This window comes from Muscardinus avellanarius, assembly GCF_963383645.1.
Source record: "Muscardinus avellanarius genome assembly, chromosome: 10".
NCBI classification, from domain to species: Eukaryota; Metazoa; Chordata; class Mammalia; order Rodentia; family Gliridae; genus Muscardinus; species Muscardinus avellanarius.
In genome coordinates this window covers 29,843,884-29,868,340 of record NC_137796.1, presented here as the reverse complement: position 1 = coordinate 29,868,340, position 24,457 = coordinate 29,843,884, and the positions used below count along the sequence as shown (strand labels likewise).

At 39.7% G+C, this 24,457-nt stretch overlaps 1 protein-coding gene across 1 annotated transcript in view; it reads right to left on the bottom strand.

Annotated features, from left to right (window-relative positions):
* LOC308268388 (liver carboxylesterase 1F-like) overlaps window positions 1-22,319 on the bottom strand; it is a gene marked incomplete at both ends in the record, with an annotated part of 46,061 nt that extends 23,742 nt beyond the window's left edge. Inside the window, 3 exons of the mRNA XM_080703527.1 lie at window positions 258-465; window positions 13,535-13,674; window positions 22,219-22,319. Of these exons, the coding sequence (XP_080559653.1) occupies window positions 258-465; window positions 13,535-13,674; window positions 22,219-22,319 (449 nt within the window). The remainder of the gene's footprint in view (window positions 1-257; window positions 466-13,534; window positions 13,675-22,218) is intronic.
* Window positions 22,320-24,457: the final 2,138 nt, after the last annotated feature.

Genomic DNA, 24,457 nt, shown 5'->3' with positions numbered 1-24,457 from the left:
GGAATGTCAAAAATCTTTTTTTCTTTTCACAAATAGATTCTGAGACCCAAGAACATGCCAGATACAGATTAGATGTTACTATGTGTTCAAAAGAGATTCAAGAAAATTGTGACAATTCCTGAATGTCTTCAGTGTTCTGTAGTGTTCCTGAGGATTCCAGAAGAAAAAGGAGCCAATTGAAGGATTGACTCCTTCCTGCAGCTCCTTGAGACAAACATCCCCACTTAGGCACCCTCTATTCCCCCACCCTTGCTTACATAGGAGGGTAGGAGGTGGCATTCTTCACCAAGCTCCATGGCTCTGCAGGCTGTGGTGGAGCAAACCTCAAAGATCCAAGAGGGGGCTTGGCAAAAGGGATGCCCAGGAAAACGGCCACTGGCTGTGCAAATCCTGCTAAGCTGACAAACTTCCCCATCACTTTGCCATGCCTGGTGTCGACCACAGGTGGTGAGAGTGGGTCTCCTGCTGGAGATGGAGACAAAATGAGAACATCAGAGGGGAAAGGTGAGAATTTCTAGTTGAAAAGATCAACTCTACCCGCTAGGGCTCAGTTTCTTCTTATATAATAGTTAACTTCTTTAAATAGGTTGATGATAAAAAAAAAATGTCCTTCCTAACTCAAAGGACTGATTGAATAAAAATAGGAGTAGATAATGAAGGAAGTATAAATGCATACAGCCAGAAGTCAATGAAAAAATAAGAACTGTTGCTGGTAAGAAGACAACATTTGGTTTCCCTCTTAGAAGCTTAAAGAAGTATGTATCGATTAGAATCCTGGTTCTAAACTGCATGCTGATTGAGAAGATGAACAAGAGGTGGCCTCATCTCACAAGGGCTGGCCTAGTGGGGAAAAGGAGCCACGGACAAGTTCTGTAAGAGAGAGAAGAGAGGGTGAGACCTTCTGACTGGTGACATGTTGGAGGATCTGGGACTTAGTAAGAGAGGAATAATGAAAGGGGTTATGCAGCAAAAATGAGAGAAAGTACAGAGGCCCAGAGACAGCAAAACACAGAGCCTGGCTGGAAAAGGATGAGTGGCCTGTGAGTACCACCAGATGGAATCCATGAGGAGAAGTAGGTGAGCTGGAATGAGCAGTTGCTGGTCAGGAGAAACTCTAATGTAGGACAGTGTATTTGGCTTCATTCAGTGTAAAAATAAGTGGCAGAAAGAGGCTGGAGAAGAGGATCCAAGGAATTTCTAGTATATTCTTGTAGTTGTAAGCAGTGTCATCCAGAGGGAAGAGAGACTAGATGTCAGGTTCCTGTCTGCTCAATTTTCTTCATTCCTGTGGGAAAGAAAATCACTCCTCATTCCCTGCAGCTTCCTTGTTAATCCTGGTTTCACCTCCTGTGGGGCCACAGTGAAGCAACCTGTTCTTCCTATCTCAGGCAGGTAGACTTCCAGACATTTGACCATGGCCAGCCACCCCTGAGGTCTTCTCTCGTCTGACCTCAGTAACCTCAGTTTGTCAGACATCCATCAGAGGAGGCAATTTCTATTCTCTTGTCCTAGTTGCTGCCTTTGAACAAATACAATATGTCCACAGACTCTCAGAGTTTGGCTAGAAAGAAAATCTTAATATGGATTTTGCCTAATGGAGGAAGAAACAATGGCCTCTGAAAGTCTTTTTATGGGAAATCAGTTTATAAAACACTACCCATGTCTCAGAGAATCAACAGATAGTTCCATACTGTGAACAGTTAAGTATTTTGTTGTTGTTGTTCTTGTGGCTAGTTATTATAAATAACACCAGAATGAACTTCTAAAGTCAAAGACATCTGATCTCAAAATTTTCATGTTTATCTGGTATAAACATGAAAGCCCACTATAAGGAAAGGGGGCCTATACAACAAGAAGGGCAGCCAATTACTACTGAAAACTCTATGGTCCATGATTCATTATATGGATACAAAATGCCATTATTATTTCCTTTAAGCGTTGTGGTTAATCATTACCAATCACACAAACACATCCTTTCTGGAAGGATTTACATTGAGATGTTTATGGGGGGGGGGGTGGCACTGTATATTACCATTGCATTTTTTTTAATTGGTACATTGTAATTATACATCATAATGAGGTTCAGCCTGATGGAAGCATACAGGCACATAGCACTGGCTGTGTGTTTCCCTCTGGGTCCCAGGTCAATCATTCCCCATCTCCATATATAACATCAAAATTGGTATTGATAACTTCATATATGAATACAGAATTATTTGAACTGTGTCCTTCATCAAATCTCCCCATTCACTTTCTCATCTCTCTCTCCAAATCCCCTTCCACTATTTGTCTACTGTCTACTATTATTTATCTAAAGTCCTTTTTGTTTTCCAAATTCTCTCTGGATTCCACATAACAGTGATAATACATGGTCTTTCACTTTCTGGGATTGGCTAATCTCACTTAGCATAATGGTATCCAGTTCCTTCCATCTTTCTGAAAGTTACATAATTTTGTTATTTATGACTGAGTAAAATTCTATTGTGTATATATACCATAGTTTCATAATGAGTAGATTATGAAACTATGGTATATGAAACTATTCACAATGCTGTTGTGAATTATGCTGCTTTAAACATAAATATGCATAGATATGTATTTCTACAATATTCTAATGTCAATCCTTTTAAAAGACTCCCAAAAGTTGTATAGCTGGGTCATATGGTAGTCTATCTGGAATTAGGTGAAATCTCAGTGTCAACTTGATTTTAATTTCTCATAATTAATGTTGAACCTTTTTCACATACTTATTGGCTATTTGAATTTCTTATATTGAGAAGTGTTTATTAAGATTCATTGCCCATTTTTGCTTTGAATTATTTTTAGTGTTAAGTTTTTTATGTTTTTTATATATTCTAGTTAGTGATCGTTTATAAGAAAAGTAGCTGGCAAAGATTTTCTTCTACTCTGTAGGCCCCCATCTCTGGGCTCTTTATGATTTCCTTTGCTACACAGAAGCCTTTTAATTTGATGCCATCTGATATGTTGATTATTTTTATTTTTATTTTCTGAACTTTAAAGGTTGTATTAAGTAAGTCTCCACCAGTGACTATATTTTGGAGAGTCGGCTCTATTCCCTCTTCAAGTAAAATCTCTGGCATAATTTCTAGTTTTTTATCCATCTTAAGTTAATTTTTGTGCAGGGTGAGAGATTGAGGTCTGATTCCTTTCTTCCACATATAAATAACCAGTTTCCCAGCACTGTTTGTTGAAATGCCTATCTTTTCTCCCATGTACGTTTTTGGCACCTTGTCATAGGCTATAAACATGAATATTTGTTTCTAAATATTCTATTACATTGATCTATGTGGCTACTTTTGTGACAATACAGTGCTATTTTTATTACTGTAGCTCTGTAGTATAATTTGAAGTAAGGTATTCTGATGCCTTTCATGTGGTTGATGTTGCTAAGAGTTGCTTTGGCTATTCTGGGTCTTTTGTTCTTCCATATAAATTCTAGAACTGTTTTCTTGTCTGGTTCTGTGAAGAATATTGATATGTTAGTAAGGATTGCATTGAATCTATATATTGCTACATTGCATGTGTGTATATGTGTGTATGAGTGTGTGTGTGTGTGTGTGTGTGTGTGTACATTCCAAGATTTACACTCTTTGTACTCAAGAGAAAATTTAGAAGAAGAAAATGGATATGAATATGAAGGATTTGGAAGGAGAAGAACTTGGTAGCTGAATAATATGGGGCCGTGGAAGGGAAAGAAGATTGAAAAGCAAGTATGAAATGCTAGCTCCATGTCAAAAAGTTCACTGGGAAAATTCTTGAGACATTCTTGTAGAAGATGTCATGGGACAAGGCCCCTCCACACTGGCAGCAGGTCCCTGAGGGTCGGGTGTAACCATCCACCTGAAGGTGAGAGAACCCACCATGGCTGGTGTGACTCCACTGCAGGGGCCAGTGTGAGAGAAGAGAAAGAGCCGAGAACAGAGCACAGACACAGCCCGGCTGAAAGAGAATATCTAGCAGGGCAGGGACAGGAGGAGGGCACAGGTCAGGAAGCCCAGAGACAGTGGAAGAGAGGCTAAAGAGTGCTGAGCACTTCTCAGAGGGGAAGAAGAGTGACACCCATGCAAAAATCACTGTGTGTTTCTTGTGTTAGCTCTGTGATGACCTTCCACCCAGATAAAGTGAATAGAAGCCAGCTTGCCCCAGGTAAAAGCATAAAAAATGGAATGGGAGGCACAAGTCAGAATGGAAACAATAGCATTTATCACTTTGCCCACATGGAATGTGCACATATTTAGCCCTTACTATGTGCCAACTTGGCACTTACATTATTCCTGAAAGCAGCTGGAAGGACTTGGAAATGGCCTGTGTGAAATTTCTAATGATGGAAATTGGTAGTGTTGTCAGAGAGGCCAAAAGCAAAAAAAAAAAAAAAAAAATTCACTTCAGTTTTGTGTCCTGTTTACTCTGCATCATACTCTGTTCTAAGCCTCCTAGAGTGTCACCATCCAGAGAGGAGATAATTTCCAGACATGCCTGGACTGACCAGATACTGATGTCCATAGTGCAGGCTCTGGATTCAGGAGCCAGATGAAGACTAGGGCATGATTTCCCAGGTGAACTTGGGAAGAGATATTTCCCTCTGAGTCTCAGCTTCCCTGTCTATAATATCACAGTGATGGAGTTGAGGTCCCTCACTGCACTACTGTGTCCACCATGGATTTTTTTTTCTCTATCTGATGCTTTGACCAGTGAACCTTGCTGATTCTGGAGGACTGTCTCCTCCAGGATCCAAAATATCAGGAGCCAATCACCTGTTGAATCTGGTTCTCACACCCTTGACCAGTAACCACTTGTCCCAGTTATACAGACCCAGGTACCAGACACCTAGGGACAGCTGCTGTACTCCAAAGTACACTAAAATAATCCCAACTAGCAGAACTTGCAGCAATTTCCCCCCACCTCTTCTCTTGCTACTGGAGAAACTACAATAACAGCTTTTCCTACAACTTTCCCTCACCCTTTGCCTCCTGACAGACTGTAGATGGTCCCCTTATGCATCACTACACCCCAGTGCTGTGACACCACACCACCCATACCTTGAGTAGTGAACTGTCTTTTCAATGGCCAAGGGCTCCTGATCTGATTTTACTATATGTCAAATTTTTCTGAACATATTCCATCTTAAATCAACCCTTCATCCTTTTTATGCACCTCAGGCACCATCCTAAGTGCTTAGAAACAACCACCCTTTTTGTCCCCCATTGACCTCATGGGGTAATTTTTATTGCATTCCTGTTTTAGAGATGGAGTAAACCAGGCATGGAGACATGAAGAACCCTGCCCAACGACACCCAGATTCAAGTGTTAAGCTGGAATTCATACCTGTACTCCAACTCTGATCTGATTATTATGCTAAACCACCCTCTGTGGTTGGGCCAGATATGAACTAATAGTAAAGGAGACAATAAACTGGGTGTTCTTAATTCTCAATGAGGTGGCATGAGGTTATCTTGTCACCTTCCTGCATCCCATGCATGCAGTTGGGGTCTTAAGGTCTTTATCCTCCTCTTGTCCAGATCTTGGCTGGCTCAGCTGGGTTGCTTAAAGTCTAATTCCAGATCCAGAGGCTGCATTGTGACAGAACTGGACCCACCATTACTTTACCCTCCACACATATCCACCCACTTGAGCACAAGGAATGGATTTCCATCTGTTCCCTCTGATTTTTGTATTTCCAAAGAACTTACCCCAAACCATGCACATAGAGAGAACAGTCAAAATCACAGTGTAAAGCCACATCTTCAAAGTATAGCAGTTCTGGGGTCAATTTGGTCTCCAGGCTGCTCAGAGCGAATGCACTGGTCTTGCCCTACAGCTCCAGACCAACCCTGAATCCTGCCCACTCAGCCCAATTGCATAATCTGAAAGAAGAAAAAAAAAACTCTTCCTCTTCCAAAAAGCTCCGCTGGCAACCTTTGGGATTTCAAGCTACGCTCACCAAGAATTTAACCTCTCTTATCTGAACGTTTCTTACCCAGCTGTTAAATTACAGTTAGCCATTAAATAATCCAACATCTTACATAAGGTGCTCTCCCTTCTAGAATTATAATTTCAGTGCGCTCTGAGGTTCCCAAAGGCAGGTACTAGCAGGTGAATGACTTCAGGCAAACCATATCTTTGGGAGCTCAGAGCAAGTTGGGAAATTCCCAAGCAACTCATAGCCACAGAGGTGCTCATCTCTTGGCTTCTATGGGCCGGTATCTCCTACAGTAGTTTCAGGTTCTCAAATTTGGATATGACCTTATACTTTACCCAATCTCTTTCTGATGTGCAAATTAGCTTGTATTATTTCTGCCAAGTAGGTCATCCTCCTGTCACACACAAAACAAAGACAGGTACTCACCATCTTTCAAAACGGGAAGTTGAGACAGAATATTCTTATAGTAAATGAAATCCGTCTCTCCAAAATCTTTGGCTCTAATCAGGCATCCATCTGGTAACTCTCTCATTATTTTAACATTTGCCATAGTGTCATGGACACAAGATAAGTGCAAGACATGGGCCCTCTGCTCAAGGAGCTGACCATAAAGCAGACATGGCAGGTGGTTTGGGAGGGGCACCAAAATGCTTGCGATGGCACCAAGTAGGAGTGGATACAAAGTGCTCTGGGCACACTTGGGAAAGTGTTGCTTCCAAACTGCTGGAGACACAAGGAAGATTCTCAAAGCCCCTTTCACAGGACCACATTAGCAATTTGTTTAAATATACTCTGATACAGTTGGTAAGAAAATACTACACATTCACTCTAAGTAATAATGAGCATCTCCATGCACCAACAAGGAAATAGTCTTACTCTAGTATGACAGGGACAAAGCACCCATTATAAAACTGTGAAGTCTGCAAAACAAGACTTTTTTTTTTTTCAGATTCTCTAACAGTTAAACATGCTCAGCAATTACAATCCTAGGAGTGTACTCAAGACCACTGACAACACGGACCACACACAACTTGTAGACAAATAGCACTCTTCCAAATAGCCAGAAAAAAATGGAAACAGCCCAAATGCCCATCAACTGCTCAATGAATAAATAAAGGTAATCTTGCTCCATAAAATAGAATACTATCCATTCATAAGAACATGCTATATTTCAGATGAAACTTGAAAACATTATGCTAAATAAAAGAAGCAAGACACAAAAGGACACAGGTTTCATGATTCTATGTATATGAAGTTTTGTGAGTAGGCAAATCCTTACAGTCAAAACTATATTCAAGTTATTTGGTGCTAGTGAAGGGGAATGAGAAGTCTAAGCAATGGCTTCTAATTGATATGAGGCTACGTTTTGGAGTGATGAAAATGTTCTGGGATTAGATAGTGGTGATAATTCCACATTTTTTGACATGGTAATAAATGGTTTCTTTTGCAGTTTAAAAAGGTATGTTTCTTATGAATTACGGTTCAGTAAAATAAGGATTTTAAATCCAGTTGAACACAATATAATCCCATTTACTAATAATAAATGTCTTTAATTGCATAGGAAAAATTCTGGAGGATTTAGATTTAATTGGTATTATAATTTTAAAAATCTTCTGACCGCCAGGCATGGTGGCGCACGCTTGTAATACCCGTGCTTAGGAGGCAGAGACAGGAGGATCCCACAGGTTCTAAGCCAGCCATGCTGGCTTAAGAGACACTGTTTCCAAATATAAAAAGTACAAAAATAGGTCTGGGAGTGTAGCCCAGAGGTAGAAGGGTTTCCAGGAACCCCAGTACCACCAAAAAGAAAATCTCCTGACTATAGTATGTTTCCATTCATTAGTATTTTCCATTTTACCCACTCAGACATTCATTTGGCAAACATTTCCTTAGTGTAGCCATGTTTAGTGTGCTGTGTTGGGAACATTAGTGCTCAGAATAACCTGGTGAGGTATACAGTAGTATCTCTTGAGGTGCAGAGTGAACAAGGACCTGAGTGGGGTCACACCACACCAGAGGAATGGCAGATTATTGAACAAAACTAGTGTGATTATATGACCACACTCTTCACCACTCTACTGGAGTCACAAATGTTTTGACAAACCAATTGTGGGTGCGTTAAGCACACACTTAACTGGCTTTTCCAGATCTGGTATAGCCTCTCTTCTGGGACTTCTTTTCACCTGTACTCCAATTCATTCATTCATTCATTCATTCATTTTTGAGATATGATACATTTAATTAAGGGTTACTCTACCATTGAACTCCACCCCCAGATTCCATTTTATGTTTTATTTGGAATAGAGTCTCACTGAGTTTCCCAGGCTAGCCTCAAACTGGAAATCCCCTTTCCTCAGCATCCTGAGGCCGTGGTAATACAGGCTTGCAATATTGGGCCCAGCCACATCCATCCCTAGAATATGTCTGAGTCATCATACTGAGCCTTCCTGGACTCTCAGGGCTGACAGGAAGAATGGTCACTGGCTGCCATGTGGACCTATTCATAAAAGGACAGGTGGTTGGAAACAGGTGGCCTGGGGCTCTTAGAGGAGGAAGTGGCTGGGAGGTAGAGGTACTTGCTGACCACCTTCTTCATATTCTTTCTTCTCCTCTGATGGTGACTTCTTTCTGGGAAGACACTGCCTAGCCAGGAATCATATGGCCCAGGCCTCCTGGCATTTACTTGAAGTCATGAGATCACTTATTGCAAAGAGAGCAGGACTAACATAAGGCAGGATTGTGCCCAGGATTCTGAACCTGCTTGCTGAGATTACTTCCTCTTCCTCGGCATCTGTGTGAAGATAATTTCCCACGCAGGAAATTGGCTGGCTTAAAGTAAGCGAAGCCCCGAGGGGAAGTGTTGTCTCTGGCCAAAGTACACCCCCACTCTTAGGTATTCTTTCATAACTATTATTCTTTTGGTAATGATTCTTTTAACTTTCCACATGAATTGCTCCGGTGATGTAAGATCAGGACTGTGAGAAAAACTGAGTCCATGAAAAATAAAATTTTTAGTAATTTGTCTAAGCCTCTAAACACCCTCGGCTTTGCTCAAATGGTAATAAAATCTAGTCAGAATTCAGATGCAGTGGAAGCATTCCAGTCACAGTAATTACAAATGCAGATTTCCCCTCTATCTCTGACCTTCATTCTAATCATTAACTTACAGCAAAAGCATTGAGTCAGCTGAAACCATTAGCCCTAAAAGGGAGGCAACCATGCCTCTGTTTACCCCCTCTCCTTGTGATCCTGCCTAGATACAGAGAAGATAAACTTTGTGTGTGAAATCAAAGCAGCCTAGTTGATGAGCAGCTAATACTGCCCAATACAATAGAGCTGAAGGCTAGGAAGATTCTAGACCTTTATACCCAGTATGTGCGCTTCCCAAACAGGGAGGTGCCACGTGGCTAAGAAATGAATATGTCAGAACAAAGGACAGATATAATAAATGTCTAAGTGTGAAAGAAAGGAAATATGGTGAGAATAAGAAAGCATTTTTGTATGAAGAAGAGCTTATCCTAAGATTGTTCCAAATGGGAAAGAGAGAATCAGGATAATCAGAAAAGAAAGGAAATTGCAGAGGGTCAGTGATAGGAATATGGATTATTTTTTTATTTTATTTTATTGGTGCACTGTATTCATACATCATAATGGGATACAAACTTTTGTAGACAAACATGCACACATCACCCAGTCTGCCCCCACCCGATCCCCACCCCATTCTCTCCCCATCCCTCCTTCCCCTGCTTGGCTTAGTGGTTGACATCTAGTATTATAGCAATTTATCAAAAATTAAACATGATAATCTTACATAACAGTTTCATTTGTCTGATACCAAGCTTTGGATGACTTAAAGATAACATTTCAATATTTCTTTTTGCTTTCTTTCTTATCAGAGGATATTTTTTTTCTGTTTTTTTAGGTGAAACTATCATATATTTATATATTTATTTTTCAGAAAAAAAATCTATCCTAATATGGAATATGGACTCTAGGTACCCACAACGATCTTGAAAAAGAACAAAGCTAGAAGATATATATTTTCTGATTTTAAACCATATAAAGCTACAATAATTGAAACAGTGTAGTACTGTTCTAAAGGCAGATATATAAACCATTGGAGTTAAATACAAGCCTAGAGCTAAATTCTTCCCTATATTGTCAAGTTATTTTTGACAAGGTTTCCACGAACCTTTGGTGGTGGAAATAATAATCTTTTAACTAAATATTGTTGAAAAATAATAATTACATGGAAAAGAATAAAATTGGACCCTTACCTAATCCCACATACAAGTATTAACTCAAAATAGATAAAAGACCTAAATATAAATCTTAAGACTATAAACTTTTAGGAGAAAATATGGGTCATAAAACCTCACAACATTAAAATTGGCAGTGATTTCTTGGATATGATTTCAATGGCACAGGCAACAGAAGAGTATACAAACTCCCTAAAAATTAAAAAACATATTGTATATCCAAAGACAATGTAAACAGAGTTAAAAGTTACTAATAGAATTGGATAAAGTATTTCCAAATGCTATATCTGAAGGTATATTAATATTCCAACTAGAAATCCTAAAAATTATCAACAATAAAGGCAAACAATACAATTTAGAGATAGGTAAAAGACTAACATAAATAATGAATCTCCACAGATAACCAATCTTAGTTGTCTGTTGGATGGAAAATCTTGTTTCTCTGGTTCTGGTGTGTGTTACCTATTTCTTCTTTGTAGTTAATATCTTTGAGTATTTTCTCTAGCGCTGGTTTTGAAGACATAAATTCCTTCAGTTTCTGTTTGCCATGGAAGCTTCTTATTTTTCCATCTAATTTGATAGAAAGTTTTGCTGGGTAGGAAATTTTTGGCTGGAAGTTGTTTTCTTTCAGAGTTTGGAATATGTTACTCCAAGCCCTTCTGGCTCTCATGACTTGGTTTGGGAAGTCTGGAGTAATTCTAATTGGTTTGCCTCTGAATGTCACTTGGCCCTTTGTTTTTGTTGCCTTTAAGATTCTCTGCTTGGCTTCCACATTGGTCATTTTGACAATTATGTGGCGTGGAGATCCTTTTCTCCAATCCTGTATAAAGGGAGTTCTATAAGTTTCCTGGACCTGTGTATCAACCTCTTGCTCTATGTTTGGAAAATTTTCGTCTATTACTTCCTTGAAGAGATTGTTGATCCCTTTGGTATCACTTTCTTTTCCCTCCTCTATTCCAATTATTCTTAGGTTAGCTCTCTTAAAATGGGCCCATATTTCTTCAATATCAGATTCCTGCTGTTGGATATTTTTTTCTAGATTAGAAACTATGCGTTCATTTTTGGAATGATCATCTTCTAAGAGCGAGATTCTGTTCTCCATGTGGTCTAATCGGTTGTTTGTGCTTTGAATTGAGGCCTTTACTTCATTAATTGCATCCTTTATCTCTTTTTGGCTCTCTCTGAGTTCTTTTCGAAGCACCTCTATTATTTCTACAGTTATTTTCCTGATTTGATCTTCTAGAAATCTCTGATTTTCTGTTTTATCGGGTTCTGATGTTGTGGGGTTGTGAGCATTCATTGCTCCAGTATTATTCTTCTTTCCCATGATTTCAGAAGTTTGTGCCTTCTCTGGGTTCTTCCCTTGGGTCACTATGCCTTCACTTAAGGTGCTCTGGATCTCGAGTCTGTAGTATCTCAGACCCCACTACGCCTTTACTGGGTTGTATCACAGAATCTCCGACCCAGGGAGTCAATAGAGGCTGCTTTAGACTATGGGGGTTGCCAGGTTGCACGTTCTCCTATGGTGTGATATCTCTGTCACCGCCACTCCCCCACTGAGTCAAGTCCCAGGGAGTACAGTACTGGGATTTCTCCTCTGTGGACCGCAATTTGACTCACTGTTCTTGAGTACGCAGATGTAGCTGTACTGGTACTGGACTCGGTGAATTCACTGCTGCTGCCGCCGGTGGCAATATGGCGCCACTGCCACGCCCTTGGCCGTGAGGCTGGCGTATTTTTTCTTCTCTGGTTTTGAGTTCCACTTTGAGTCCCTGCAGCGTGTGCTGAGCTCAGCCACTGGGAGCTTTAAATACTTTCTGCGCCGAAAGATCTCACCTGGCTGTTCCGCAGCGGCTCACCTTGGCTTGCTGTAGCCGTCCGATGAATTCGATGCTGCCGCCGGCAGTATGGCGCTGCTGCCGTGTCCTCGGGTGTGAGGCCGGTGTGTCTCCTCTGTGGCTCTGAGCTCTGTTCTCAGTCCGCTTTCTCTCTGGAGCCTGGTGGTTTTTTTGTTTCTCTGGTGATGGTGTTTTCTGGCTATGAAAGGCGCTGATTTTGTGGTAATGGAGATTGGTTGTTAGCGGGGCTCTTAAGCCCCGCTTTTCTCAGTCGCCATCTTCCCAGAAGTCCGAATATGGATTATTAAAAGAGGAATAGGCTTCTAATAAGCCTATCATTTGAGGAAAAGTGCCCAGCAGCTAGAGAAGTACATCTGACAACTAAATCTAAAAACTTCATGTTATTTCTTGGTGTTTGCCTGCTAAACTGTGTTGTGAGCTTGCTTAAGCTTTCAGACTTTAGAAGGTAATGCAGATGAAACCTGGGAGACCTCCATCGCATCCCCTGGATCGCCATATCTCCCCATGCCTGCCATATGTACTAAACCCTAGGAATGGAAAGTTCCTTCTTAGTGCCTGCTCACTAAAGCATAAAAAATTCTCTTAGTAAACAATTTAATAGGTGTTATAGAAAATTAAGTGTAGATACTATATGTATGAGAAATAGAATAAGTTCCGTACCTAGTGATTAAAATATTACATAAAGTTTGCAGTTAATTTAAAAGTGAAGACAGTAAGTCTAGCATTTAGTAGTTAAGATAGAGGATAAGTGCAGTTAAAGTTTATCATGTGTGATAAACTTTAGTAGCTTATCACAGTATTAAGTTTTATAGGTCACCTAATAAGAAATTAATTTAAAAAAACAGTAAAAACAGGTGGCTGTGAGGTATGCCTGCTATGTGGAACTCAGGTTAATGAAAAACTAAATGAAAAACAATGTAACATAATGTGGTTTTGAAAAACTAAATAAAGAACAAAATACATATGATGTGACTTTCTGTAATCCATGAGACTCATGTATAAATAAAGTATATTCGAAGGCATAAGCAGAGATGACTTTCCCCTGCTACTAAGCATGGCATCTCTCGTTCTTCAATTTCACTGACCCTCATCTCCTTCAAGATGCCTGGACCAGTTGAGGCTGGACGCCAGGATGAACCCCAGCAGAGGTGTTTTTTTCTCCCTCACCCCTCCCATTTTCCTCAGGCCATCTTCTTCAGTCATCTAAGGTTTCTCCCCCTTTGTCTAGAGTCCCTCCCTATATCCCATTTTCTCCCTAGATTCTATATATTAGAAAGAACATTTGATTTTTCACTTTTTGTTAAAAACAACTAGTCTCAATTAGCACAATGTTCTACAGTTCCATCCATTTTTCTGCAAATAACACAATTTTGTTCTTAATGGCTGAGTAGAATTCTATTTTGTACATAGACCGTAGTTTTGTAATCCATTGTAATTTTGTAATTACATTTGTAGTTTTGTAATGCCTGCATTACTCTGGTAGTTTGGTTTACATTCTTTTGGGTAGTTACTCAGAAGTGGTAATAATTGGGTAGATTCATTTCCATTCTTCTGAGAGTCATCCACACTATTTGACAAAGTAGTTGCATTATCATCACTCATTTTCAATGAGACTCTAGCCAGAGCAATAAGGCAAGAGAAGTAAATCAGAGGTGTACAAATAGGAAAAAAAAAAAGAACTGAACTATCTCTATTTACAGATGACATGATGCAAAACTGGTTAACCATATGCGGAAAATTGGAAATTAATCCCACTTTCTCACCCTGCACAAGAGTCAATTCAAGATGGATCAAAGACTTGGAAATTAGACCAGAGACCAAAAGGCTTTTAGAACTGATAAAAATTTCAGCAAAGTATCTGGATACAAAAATCAATGTAAAAAATCAGAATACTTTTGTACACCAATCATAAATCCACACAAAAGGAAATTCAGAAAACATTTCCATTCACTATAGTCCCCAAAACAATAAAATACTTAGGCTCAACCTAACCAAGAAGGTAAAAGACCTCTACAAGGAAAAATTATAAAACACTGAAAAAAGAAATTTAAGATCTAAGAAAATGGAAGAACCTCCCATGCTTTAATAGGCAGAATAAATATCAAATTACCATTCTTCCAAAAATAATCTCTAGATTCCATGCAATACCCATTAAATTACCAAGGTCATTCTTCACAGATGTAGAAAATAATACTTAAATTCATTTGGAACAAAAAAAAATGCATGGTAGCCAAAGTAGTTCTCAGCAACAATAAATCATGCAGGAGGCATCACAATACCTGACTTCACACTATACTACAAAGTCATAGTAATAAAAACAGCATGGTATTGTCACAAAATCAGAAACATAGACCAATGTAGCAGAAAGAAGACTCATAAACAAATCCATCTAATTACAGTCAATTTATTTTTGATAAATGCACCAAAAATATACACTGGGGAAAAGATAGCATCTTCAACAAATGGTGTTGGCAAAACTGGTTATCCATATGCAGAAAAATGGAAATAAACCCCACTTTCTCGCCCTGCACAAGAGTCAATTCAAGATGGATCAAAGACCTGGAAATTAGACCACAGAATTTGCAGCTATTTGAAGGTGGCATAGGACCAACACTCCAACACATAGATGTGGGTAAAAACTTCCTCAATAAGACCCCCAATACACAAGGAATTAAAATGAGAATCAATACATGGGATTGCAATAAACTGAAGAGATTCTGTGCAGCAAATAAAACTATCAAGAACTTCCAGAGGGAGACAACAAAATGGGAAATCTTTGCCAGCTACTCTTCTGATAAAGGACTAATATCTAAAATATAGAGAGAACTCAAGAAACTCACTGCCAAAAAAACAAATAACCCAATTAAAAAATGGACAAGTGGGTTAAATAGACAATTTACGAAAGAAGAAATACAAATGGCAAATAAATGTATGGAAAGGCATTCAACATTGTTAGCAATCAGAGAGATGCAAGCCAAATGCAATTTTAACAAACCATTAGAATGCATATCAAGGTGTGAAAACTCAAATCAGATACCCCAATGACATCTATTGAACTTCTGAGTATTTTTACCACTACTTTTCAGGTATTAGTGCCAAATATTGGCAAGAATATAAAGGTATACAAACTTTCTTGGGGGCAATTTGGTAAAATCTAAACTAATGTTGACAAGGTTCATCTCCTTTATCCTGGATTTTCATTGGCAATGCTTTTCCTCTTTTCTGATACTTTGACATTTGAGCCCTTGGTGACCATGGAGAAACAGTCCCTCTCAGGGTTAACAAATTCCTAGAGATAGGAATCACATACCTGTAAGGATTCCTTCCATACAAAAACTAACCAATCCAGAGCCCAAAACTCCAGCTACCTCTTTTATCAGGCTTTTATACACTGGATCATTAACCATCTGCCATAATCACTCCAGGACCAGGTACCAGATAGAGCATCCCATGTGACCCAGAGTCCATGGAAATTACTCAAACTAGCCAGTCCTTAGCCTGACTATCCCACCTCACCTCTTTCCTCCCATGAAAACAACACTAAGTCTCTTGTTCACTACCCCACACCTGCTAAATGACCCCAATCCATCCATGTATGCCCCCTCACCCACAGACACAGCATAGCCCTGGTGTTGGGAACTGTGAGTAACAAACTCTCTTTTTAACAGCAATCATCTCTTGGTCTCTTGGCTTTGGCATACCTACATAATAATAAAATCTGTAATTGAAAACATTGTTTCCATAGGAATAATTTTGAGTGATCCCAGATTATATATTTATTGGATTCTCACCTCAGTGAAATTAATTATAGTAAAAAAATCTGATTGACCAACACTAGTAAGTGGTTAAATAATTTATTGAGTGATCATACTCTGGAATGCAATGTAGCTGCAAAAAAAATAGGGAAATCTTGTTTTTACAATGTTGATTTTTTAAAAAAAAGGCAATTCCACTACTTACTATAAAAAGAAAGGGCAACAGGCAATTTCTATTCTCTCCACAATTTCTTCTAAAGAGACAGTAAAGCTGGGCATGTTGGTTTATGCCTGTAATACCAGTTCTTGGGAGTCAGAGACAGGAGGATCCCGGGTTCAAGGCCTGCCTCAGCAACTTAGTGCAACCTTGTTTCAAAATAAAAATTAAAATAGGGCTGGAAGTGCAGTGCTGAAGTAAACACACACACACACACACACACACACACACACACAGTAAATTAAGATTCTTAAGGTACACTACAATGTGCACCACCAGATGGGAGGAGACAACAGCAGCAATGTGGAAGCAGATCAGTGGAGCAGTGAGAACTACTTAGACAGAGAAAGTGGGAGTGAATAAGTGGGAAGGAGAAAGACCCCAAGAAAACACAAATGTGAAATAGAGACGTTTCTTTGCATTGAGAAATGGTAGGAACCTATAAAAATGTGTATGCAAATACACCCCATGCATGGCCATGAGTAGTATCGCCCTCATCCCTGCAATCCACCACAAGGTCATTGTTTCCCACAGACTCTCTGCATCACCAATCCTAGACCTGGTCCCAGGAGTCTGACCACCTCATTATATCAAAGCATCAGAAGGTCCTCGGCAAGGGCCAACATAATGTGATTGCTGTCTGGAGATCAGAGAGTAAAAAAGAACAAGTTTCCAGAGGTTCAAGGATTTGATCATTTGATAAAGACCATGCTGGGTCACCTAACTAGTAGTCAAGATGATACACATATCACCAGTGGTGCTTTTTTCCACATTGAGTGGCTTATTTGGAGCAGCACTACTATAAAACAATTGTTGCATTTAGTAAAACTATTCAAGGTAATCTGCAGTCATGAATAAGAACCAAAGGACAGCAGCCCCAATACCAAGTATTGACAGCTCTACAGAATAATCCTTACTCTGCTTCCAGGAGGCAATTGGTGCAATGACTTTGGAAACATTTTTAGAATGACTACTAAAGTTAACATAAGGAATTCTTTCACAGCAAATCTACTCTTAGGTATATACCCAAAAATAATGCATTCATGTTCTCATTAAAAGACATGTTCTAAAATAATCAGGAAAACAATTTTAATAATCTCAAACTAGAGACCATTTACTAAATGATCATTTACTAAATGACACACAGCTAAATTCCTATGCTGAAGACAGCCTCCACACGTATTTGTGGGCAGAGTCTAAGGTTAAATAGGTAATTCAGGTAGAGTCTGATTTGAGTAGAATTGGTGTTCTTACCAAAAAAAAGAAACATCAGCTATTCTACACCCTCCCCCCACACCACATGCACAGAAGAAAGACCATATGAGAAAACAGTCAGGAGGCGACTGTTGACAAGCCAGACAGAGCATCCTCACCAGAAATGGAATCAGCCCACACTTTCATCCAAAACCTCTGGTCTCCAAACCAGTGATAAAATGCCATGCTGAGAGATCTGGTCCCTTGCTATTGCAGTCTGTGCAGATTAACACACTATCTCATGCTCAGCAACAGTAAAATGGATAATAAATCAGGACACATTCACACAATGAATGAATTTGCATCTCTGATAATGAGCAAACCACAGCCACACGCAACAGAGAGGAGTTTCACAAACATACTGCGTAGAAAAGAAGCCTCGGGTAAGAGTACATGATTCTGTTAATGTCAAGCGCAAAACTTAAAAAAAGTAATAAATGCTGTTAGAGTCAGGATGCTCGTTATCACTGAGTATAGGTGGGGAGGAAGGAGGCAGTGGGCAGGGCTTGGAGTTGAACTCAGGATGCTTCTGCAAAGCTGCTACCGTTCTGTTTCTTGATCTGGGTGCCAATTACACAAGTGTGATGAGTTTGTGGAAATTTACCTGATATAATTTATATGCATATACATGCATATCTTGTTTTATATGTGTATTATATTCAATGTGAAAATCTACACTAGGCATTAAGTGTGTGTCATCTACTAAAGGAGAGAAGATTGATATAGGTAAAACTACTGTGGACCATGTAAATTATCATTTTAGAATATAGATAGAATATAAAGGGTCAGATGTGGCAATTATTTTAATCAAGACTTTATTGCATGTACTAAAAAGCCCAACTTAAACTCATTGAAAGCATTTATTAATTAAATTGCTTCTCATACATAAAAGGGTCAGGAGATTAATAAAGTTTCAAGGACAATTATAGGTAAACAGTCCTAAAAGCTGACGGATATATAGATAGTTAAATAGACAGAAAGCTGGCAGATGCTCACCCTTCATCCCATTATCCCTGCTATTTGGTTGAATACCTGTGATAGATACTTGGTCCTAGTGTGTCTTTGTTCAGTGTTGGTGGAACCTTTAAGATGTGGTCCTAGAAGGAGTAATTAGGTTGTTAGGAGTATCACCCTTAGAAGAGATTTATTTAGTTCTCATAGAACCAGGCCATTTCCTATAAGAGCAGGTTATTACTTAAGAAATAAAATGTGGGTTTGGAGCATGGCGTGGTGGCGTATGCTTGTAATCCCCGCGCTTGGGAGGCTGAGACAGGAGTATCACGCAGGTTCGAAGCTAGCCTCAGCTACTTAGTGAGGCTCTCAGCAATTTAGTGAGACCCTGTTTCCAAATAAAATAGAAAATGAGTCTGGGAGTATAGCCCGGAGGTAGAAAGCCTCTGGGTTCCACCCCCAGTCCCACCAAAAAAAAAAAAAAAAGTGGGTTTGGTACTCCTCAGGTTTCTGGGTTCCTATTTTACTATGTGAAGTCTTCTGAAGATGTTCCAACCACTGCGATGGCACCTGCCATGAAGCCCTTTCATCTGGAACCTCTGAAAGTAAGCCAATGCCATCACCATGCTCTCCAGCTTTCAGAACTGAGATTCATCTAAACCTCTTTTCTTTAAAAAGTAGCTGATCTTGAATATTTTGTCATAGCAACAGAAAATAGATACCTATTTATAAAAATGTAAAACAATGTAAAGGACAAAAATGTTAAAAGAAATGTCTTTTCTTCAGGTGAGAGTATAAAAGCTATCTGTCTAGGGCCCCAAGGTGAGCTGCAGCAACTCATCCTCATAACCTTGCCACCAGCCAGCTGACCCCTTGCACCTGCTCATTCATCTACCACACCATTGTTGGCTGTTCCACTTCCTGCCCACCCCTTAGGTCCAGAATTGAGCTCGAATCCACCCATGCAGCACAGCAAGCATTTCATCAATGAATACCTTGCATTTTGACACAAATGGGAGCCAAATTAGGCTGGTCTCTCTCTCTGCCACTTCCTTCCCAGGGAAGAAGTGAGGTGCATCCTTAGCACAGATGTTCAGCAAAGCACAAAGGTTTTGACTGCAGGACACTCATCTCAGCTGCAGGATGGGAGGGTCTTCTCATAGATGGGTGATGGGGCAGCACCAGGTGGAGCGTCTCCCAGGTGCAAAGCCTGAGCACGATCCTCCTCCCTCCCCCTACTCAACCTCCCTACCTCTTGCCTAGGGGAAACATCAGTGGAAATGGTTACTCTCAGCTCTGGCCTGTAGCCAGAGTGGAGAATTAGGCTTTGGGATTGGAAAAGTGTACAGAGTCCTAAGGGTTCTCACAGAAAAAGAAGGAACATAGAACCCTAGGAGTAGGGACTCCTTCATGCCTTTCTGAGTCTCCCAGAAACTGGCCTAGCAAAGTACAAAGATTGGAAAAGAAAAAACTGGCTGGGTGTGGTGGCGCAGCTTGTAATCCCCGTGCTTGGCAGGCAGAAACAGGAGGATTGCGCAGGTTTGAAGCCAGTGGCGCTGGCTTAAGAGACCCCATTTCCAAATAAAAAAATATAAAATAGGTCTGGGAGTGTAGCCCGGAGGTAGAAGGGTTTCCAGGAACCCCGGTACCACCAAAAAAGAAAGAAAGGAAGGAAGGAAGAAGGAAGGAAGGAAGGAAGGAAGGAAGGAAGGAAGGAAGGAAGGAAGGAGAGAAAGAAAGAAAGAAAGAAAGAAAGAAAGAAAGAAAGAAGAGAAAGAAGAAAGAAAGAAAGAAAGAAAGAAAGAAAGAAAGAAAGAAAGAAAGAAAGAAAGAGAGAAAGAAAGAAAGAAAAGAAAAGAAAGAAAAAAAAAGAAAACATTGTTCGACCTCTGTTCTGTGAGTTTAGTCTTCTCAGGTTGTGGATGATTCTTTTTTCCCCATTTCCAATATTTCAGAGGAAAAGACAACTATATATAGTATTGGTTTCTGACAACTATTTGGTATGGTTTCTATCTGTACAAATCCTGCGGTATCTCATCAGTGGCCCAACAGCCTCCAGTGGAAATAGATTTTCCTGTTATAATGCTGTCCTCTGCTGGACACTTGGAAGTACACAGGTGAAGACATGCTTTTCTCTATGGCTTGGTTTGATTTAATGAATGAAGTCCAAGATTGGGCAAACGAGATGTGTATGTTGTGGTTGAGGGGTTGATTTTGTATTAGAAATGCAAATTTTTAATTTTAAAAAAAGAAAGTGATCATGTATGTTTATGTTTTAGCCATGGTGGAAAAGCAGAAGTGACTGTAAAATATGATATGAACTAGAATTTCAGATGAGTATGAACTGATGTGCCTGTGTAGGAATGTAAATTTTCAAAGCATAATGAAAATAATTTTAAAGGGGTCTGGCCTTTGACCCAGCTCATCTTCTGCAAATATGGAGGCCAGAAGTAATAAAAATAAAATCATTCCCAAAGTTGCTCATCAAATTATGTCCACAAATGTCCAGGATATTAAGGCAGACTTTTTAATATCCATACATAACCCATACACAGTAGCTCTGAATCAGAGGTTCACATAGAATATCTACAAATGGAAAAAAAACATGCCCAGGTCCCATCCAAGTAAATTCCACTTGGGTAGTACTCAGGAGTGACTGGTTATTGAAATTTTGGAAAATCTCTCCAAGTGAATCTGTTAGTTACATTCTGGATAGAAGAGCCTTGGTTAAATTAAGAATAGTGCCAATTGTCATTTTTATATGTCAATGTTTACTCCATAAAACATCTGATTACCTGTGGAGCAGAAGAAGAGGGCAGAGGGCCCTACATTTGAGTGACTGAGAAATGTGCTCCACCTGACAAGACACTTGCCAAAATTAGAACAATATTCAAGGATTCTGGGGCTGTGGGAGCATATAAATGGTGTGTGCAACATCATTTAATATAATGATAGTTTTCAAAAGTAAATCAAGTGAATTTCCCAGCTTTTAGGTTTTTAATTGTTTTACATTTTTATCCACACATTATTTTTACATTTATTTTTATTGGTGCACTCTGGTGTCACATCATAATGTGGATCATGTTGACAATGACATATATTTGCCCAGTACTTGATGCCCCCCACTTCCCCATTTCCCTCCCTCCTGATATGGAGTGTTCAGGTTAGCAATGTTATATTCGCATTGTGTAGCTCTTCCATTAATGAACCTCAGCCTTCTTCCTCCTCTACCCTTCCTTCCTGGATTCAAGGAGGTTTCTCCATTGTTTGGAGTCCCTCTGGTATCCCTAATACTCCCTAGCTTGAGCAAATTATAGAAAACATATGTCTCTTCTCTTTCTTTGCTTGGCTAATCTCACTTAACATAATATTCTCCAGGTCTTTCCATCTTCTTACCAATGACACAATTATGTTCTTCTTTATTGCTGAGTAGAATTCCATTGTGTGTATTTCCCATAATTTCGTAGTTCATCTGTTGATGGTTCCATAGTTTGGCTATTGTGAATTGTGCTCCTATGAACACGGGTATGCATATGTTACTGTAGTTCTCTGATTTCAGCCCCTTTGGAAAGATACCCAGGAGTGGTATAGCCAGATCATATGGTGGATTCATTCCCAGTTTTCTAAGGAATCTCCACACTGATCTCCATAACAGCTAAACCAGTTTTCACTCCCACCATAGGTGTAGAAGAGTTCCTCTTTCCCCACATCCTTGCCAAATTTTGTTATTTGACTTCTTTATGCTTGCCACTCTGACTAGAGTTAGATGGAATTTCAGTGTAGTTTTGATTTGCATCTTGCTGATTGCTAATGATGTTGAACATTTTTTCATGTATCTATTGGCTATTTGTATCTCTTCTTTTATGAAGTGTCTATTCAATTCAGTTGTCCATTTCTTGATTGGGATATTTGTTTTACTAGTGTAAAGTCTTTTAAGCTCTTTGTAAATTCTGAATATTACCCCTCTGAGATATGCACTTACCTTACTGTCCTGTGGGCCCAGGTCTCTGGAGGGCACAATGCACTACTGTGGGTGCCCAGTTCTGGTGAGCACACCAGCTTTTGGATTTTTTTTCTCTCCATCCCTGCAGCATGGTGATGGTCAATTAAGATGTTAGAGTTCTGCTGCCACTTACTTCACCTCAAGTTCCTGGTTTTCTTGCTGGGATTTCTTGGGGCTGCGGAGCCGGCAGACTTGGTTCGCACACCAGGTCAGTCATGTGCTCAGGCTCTTTGCTATCGATCTCGCATTATGACTGTTAGATTTTATTTCAATGTGGTTCCCTTTTTTGTGTTTTTGTTCGTATGTATCTTTTTTGTGGGGGGGGGGGTCTGGGGATGGAATCCAGGGGCATTCTACCTCCAAGCTGCACCGCCTGACTGATTTTTTATTATTTTGAAACAGGGTCTCTCTAAGTTGTGGAGGGCCTCACTAAGTAGCTGAGCCTGTCTGCAAACTACGATCCATCATACTTGTATGCGCCATCATACTTGTATGTATCTTCACTGCTTTGTTTTTCTTGTCAAGGGGCTGCCTTCTCTGTAGTTAATTTCTGTTTGTTATAGCTATTGAGATGTGCTGCATCCCACAGTTGCCATTTTTTTTCTATCCATTTTTATTTTATATCAATGTAGAAATTAGCCCTCTGCAGCTGCACAGGCCAACCAGTTGCCAGATTCCCTGTATGTGACCTGGTGTCTCTTTCTAGAGCCATAAAGTAGCCAAAACACCTCCAGTGCAACCCTCCCACCTAATCCACCTAAGCCAGAGAGAACCCAGAAAACTTGAGCCATCTCCTTAGAAAGAGGTAGGCAACTTGGCAAAAAAAAAAAAAAAAGAGTCCTGCTCTGGAGAGACAAGAGATATAAGGCCTGAATTTTACTTTTTGCCAACTCACTGATTGATTTTGGGTATATCTCTTTAGCTCCCTGTGGTTCATTGGAAAATAATAGGTCAGGGATCCAAACATAAATATCTTTGGTGGCAAGGTCATATCAGTGAGCAAGTTGGAATGAACATAGGACAAAGAAGAGTGGTGGGGACTCTGGAAAGTTGCTAGCTCATGCCTTTGTGAAAGTGATAGCCTCGGCTGAGTTCAGGCAGATTCCCCCATCCAAGGTGCAGAAAACAGTAGGCCAGGTTGTGCACTTAAGGAGGGTCATACTTCAGAGGCAATGTCATTCTTATCATAGAAATAGATATTTATCAATGACAGTTTCCAAGAAGAGGTCTTTAGAGGATTTTGAGAAGGGTAACCTTCTGATATGCACATAAGTGCTATCTGGGCTATTAAAGTCCTGCTTATCCTATGGAAATGAAGGGTTATTGTCTCCTAATTTCCTATAAAAGCTGGAAATACAGCTTTTAGTATGAAATCCCTCTAATAAAACTAGCTGGCAACTAATTCCAAAACACTTGTAATATTGTGTGAGCTAAATGAATTATTTCTAGGAGGCAGACTAGAATATAAATTAGAGACCTCTAAGCCAGGTGAACCTGATTACTGGGGTTTCAGAAATCCTACTATTCTATGCATCTCACAAAAGAGTGTGCCCTTCAGGTAATGGTATTTACATTTTCCCCACCTATCATGTGGATAAATTCCATTCATACCCTCTTCATATAAATCTTATTTCTCGAGGGTGAGCCTCCTGAGACTTTAAATAATACTCCCTCTTTCATGTTTTCTTAAAACTTGCTTTTCCTGAGTAGCACTTATCAAACTTACATTATGAGCTATTCATTTGTGTGAGTATTTGCCTTATATGTTTGTTTGCTGTTAGAGCATTTGTTAAATGTGGTAGAGGTCACATTATTGTTCACCTCTAGGTCCCCAGTGGAGATGTCCCTGATACATATCAGGTACTCAGTGTAGATTTACAGAATGATGGATTTGTCTTGACCCCATCAGCAAAGTATTTTCTCCTTGGCATTCCTAGTCTGACCCCTTAGGGGATTCATATTCTAGGTAACACCTCTCTGTTTATATAACCTTTCTGACAGAAAGTCTCCTTCATGTAGGATGCTGGGGCAGAGGGAGAATTATCAGCACAGAATTAAGTTCTGTTCCATGTACATGTTCTACATTTTTACTTTATTTCCTATGAGTACCAAGTTCCTATGACAACTGAACCAGCTCTTCTCCAGACTTATTGAAGAAATCTCTTGCTCTATAAGACAAATTGCATTTTTTGGTGTTGAAAAGAATGTCACAGGATCA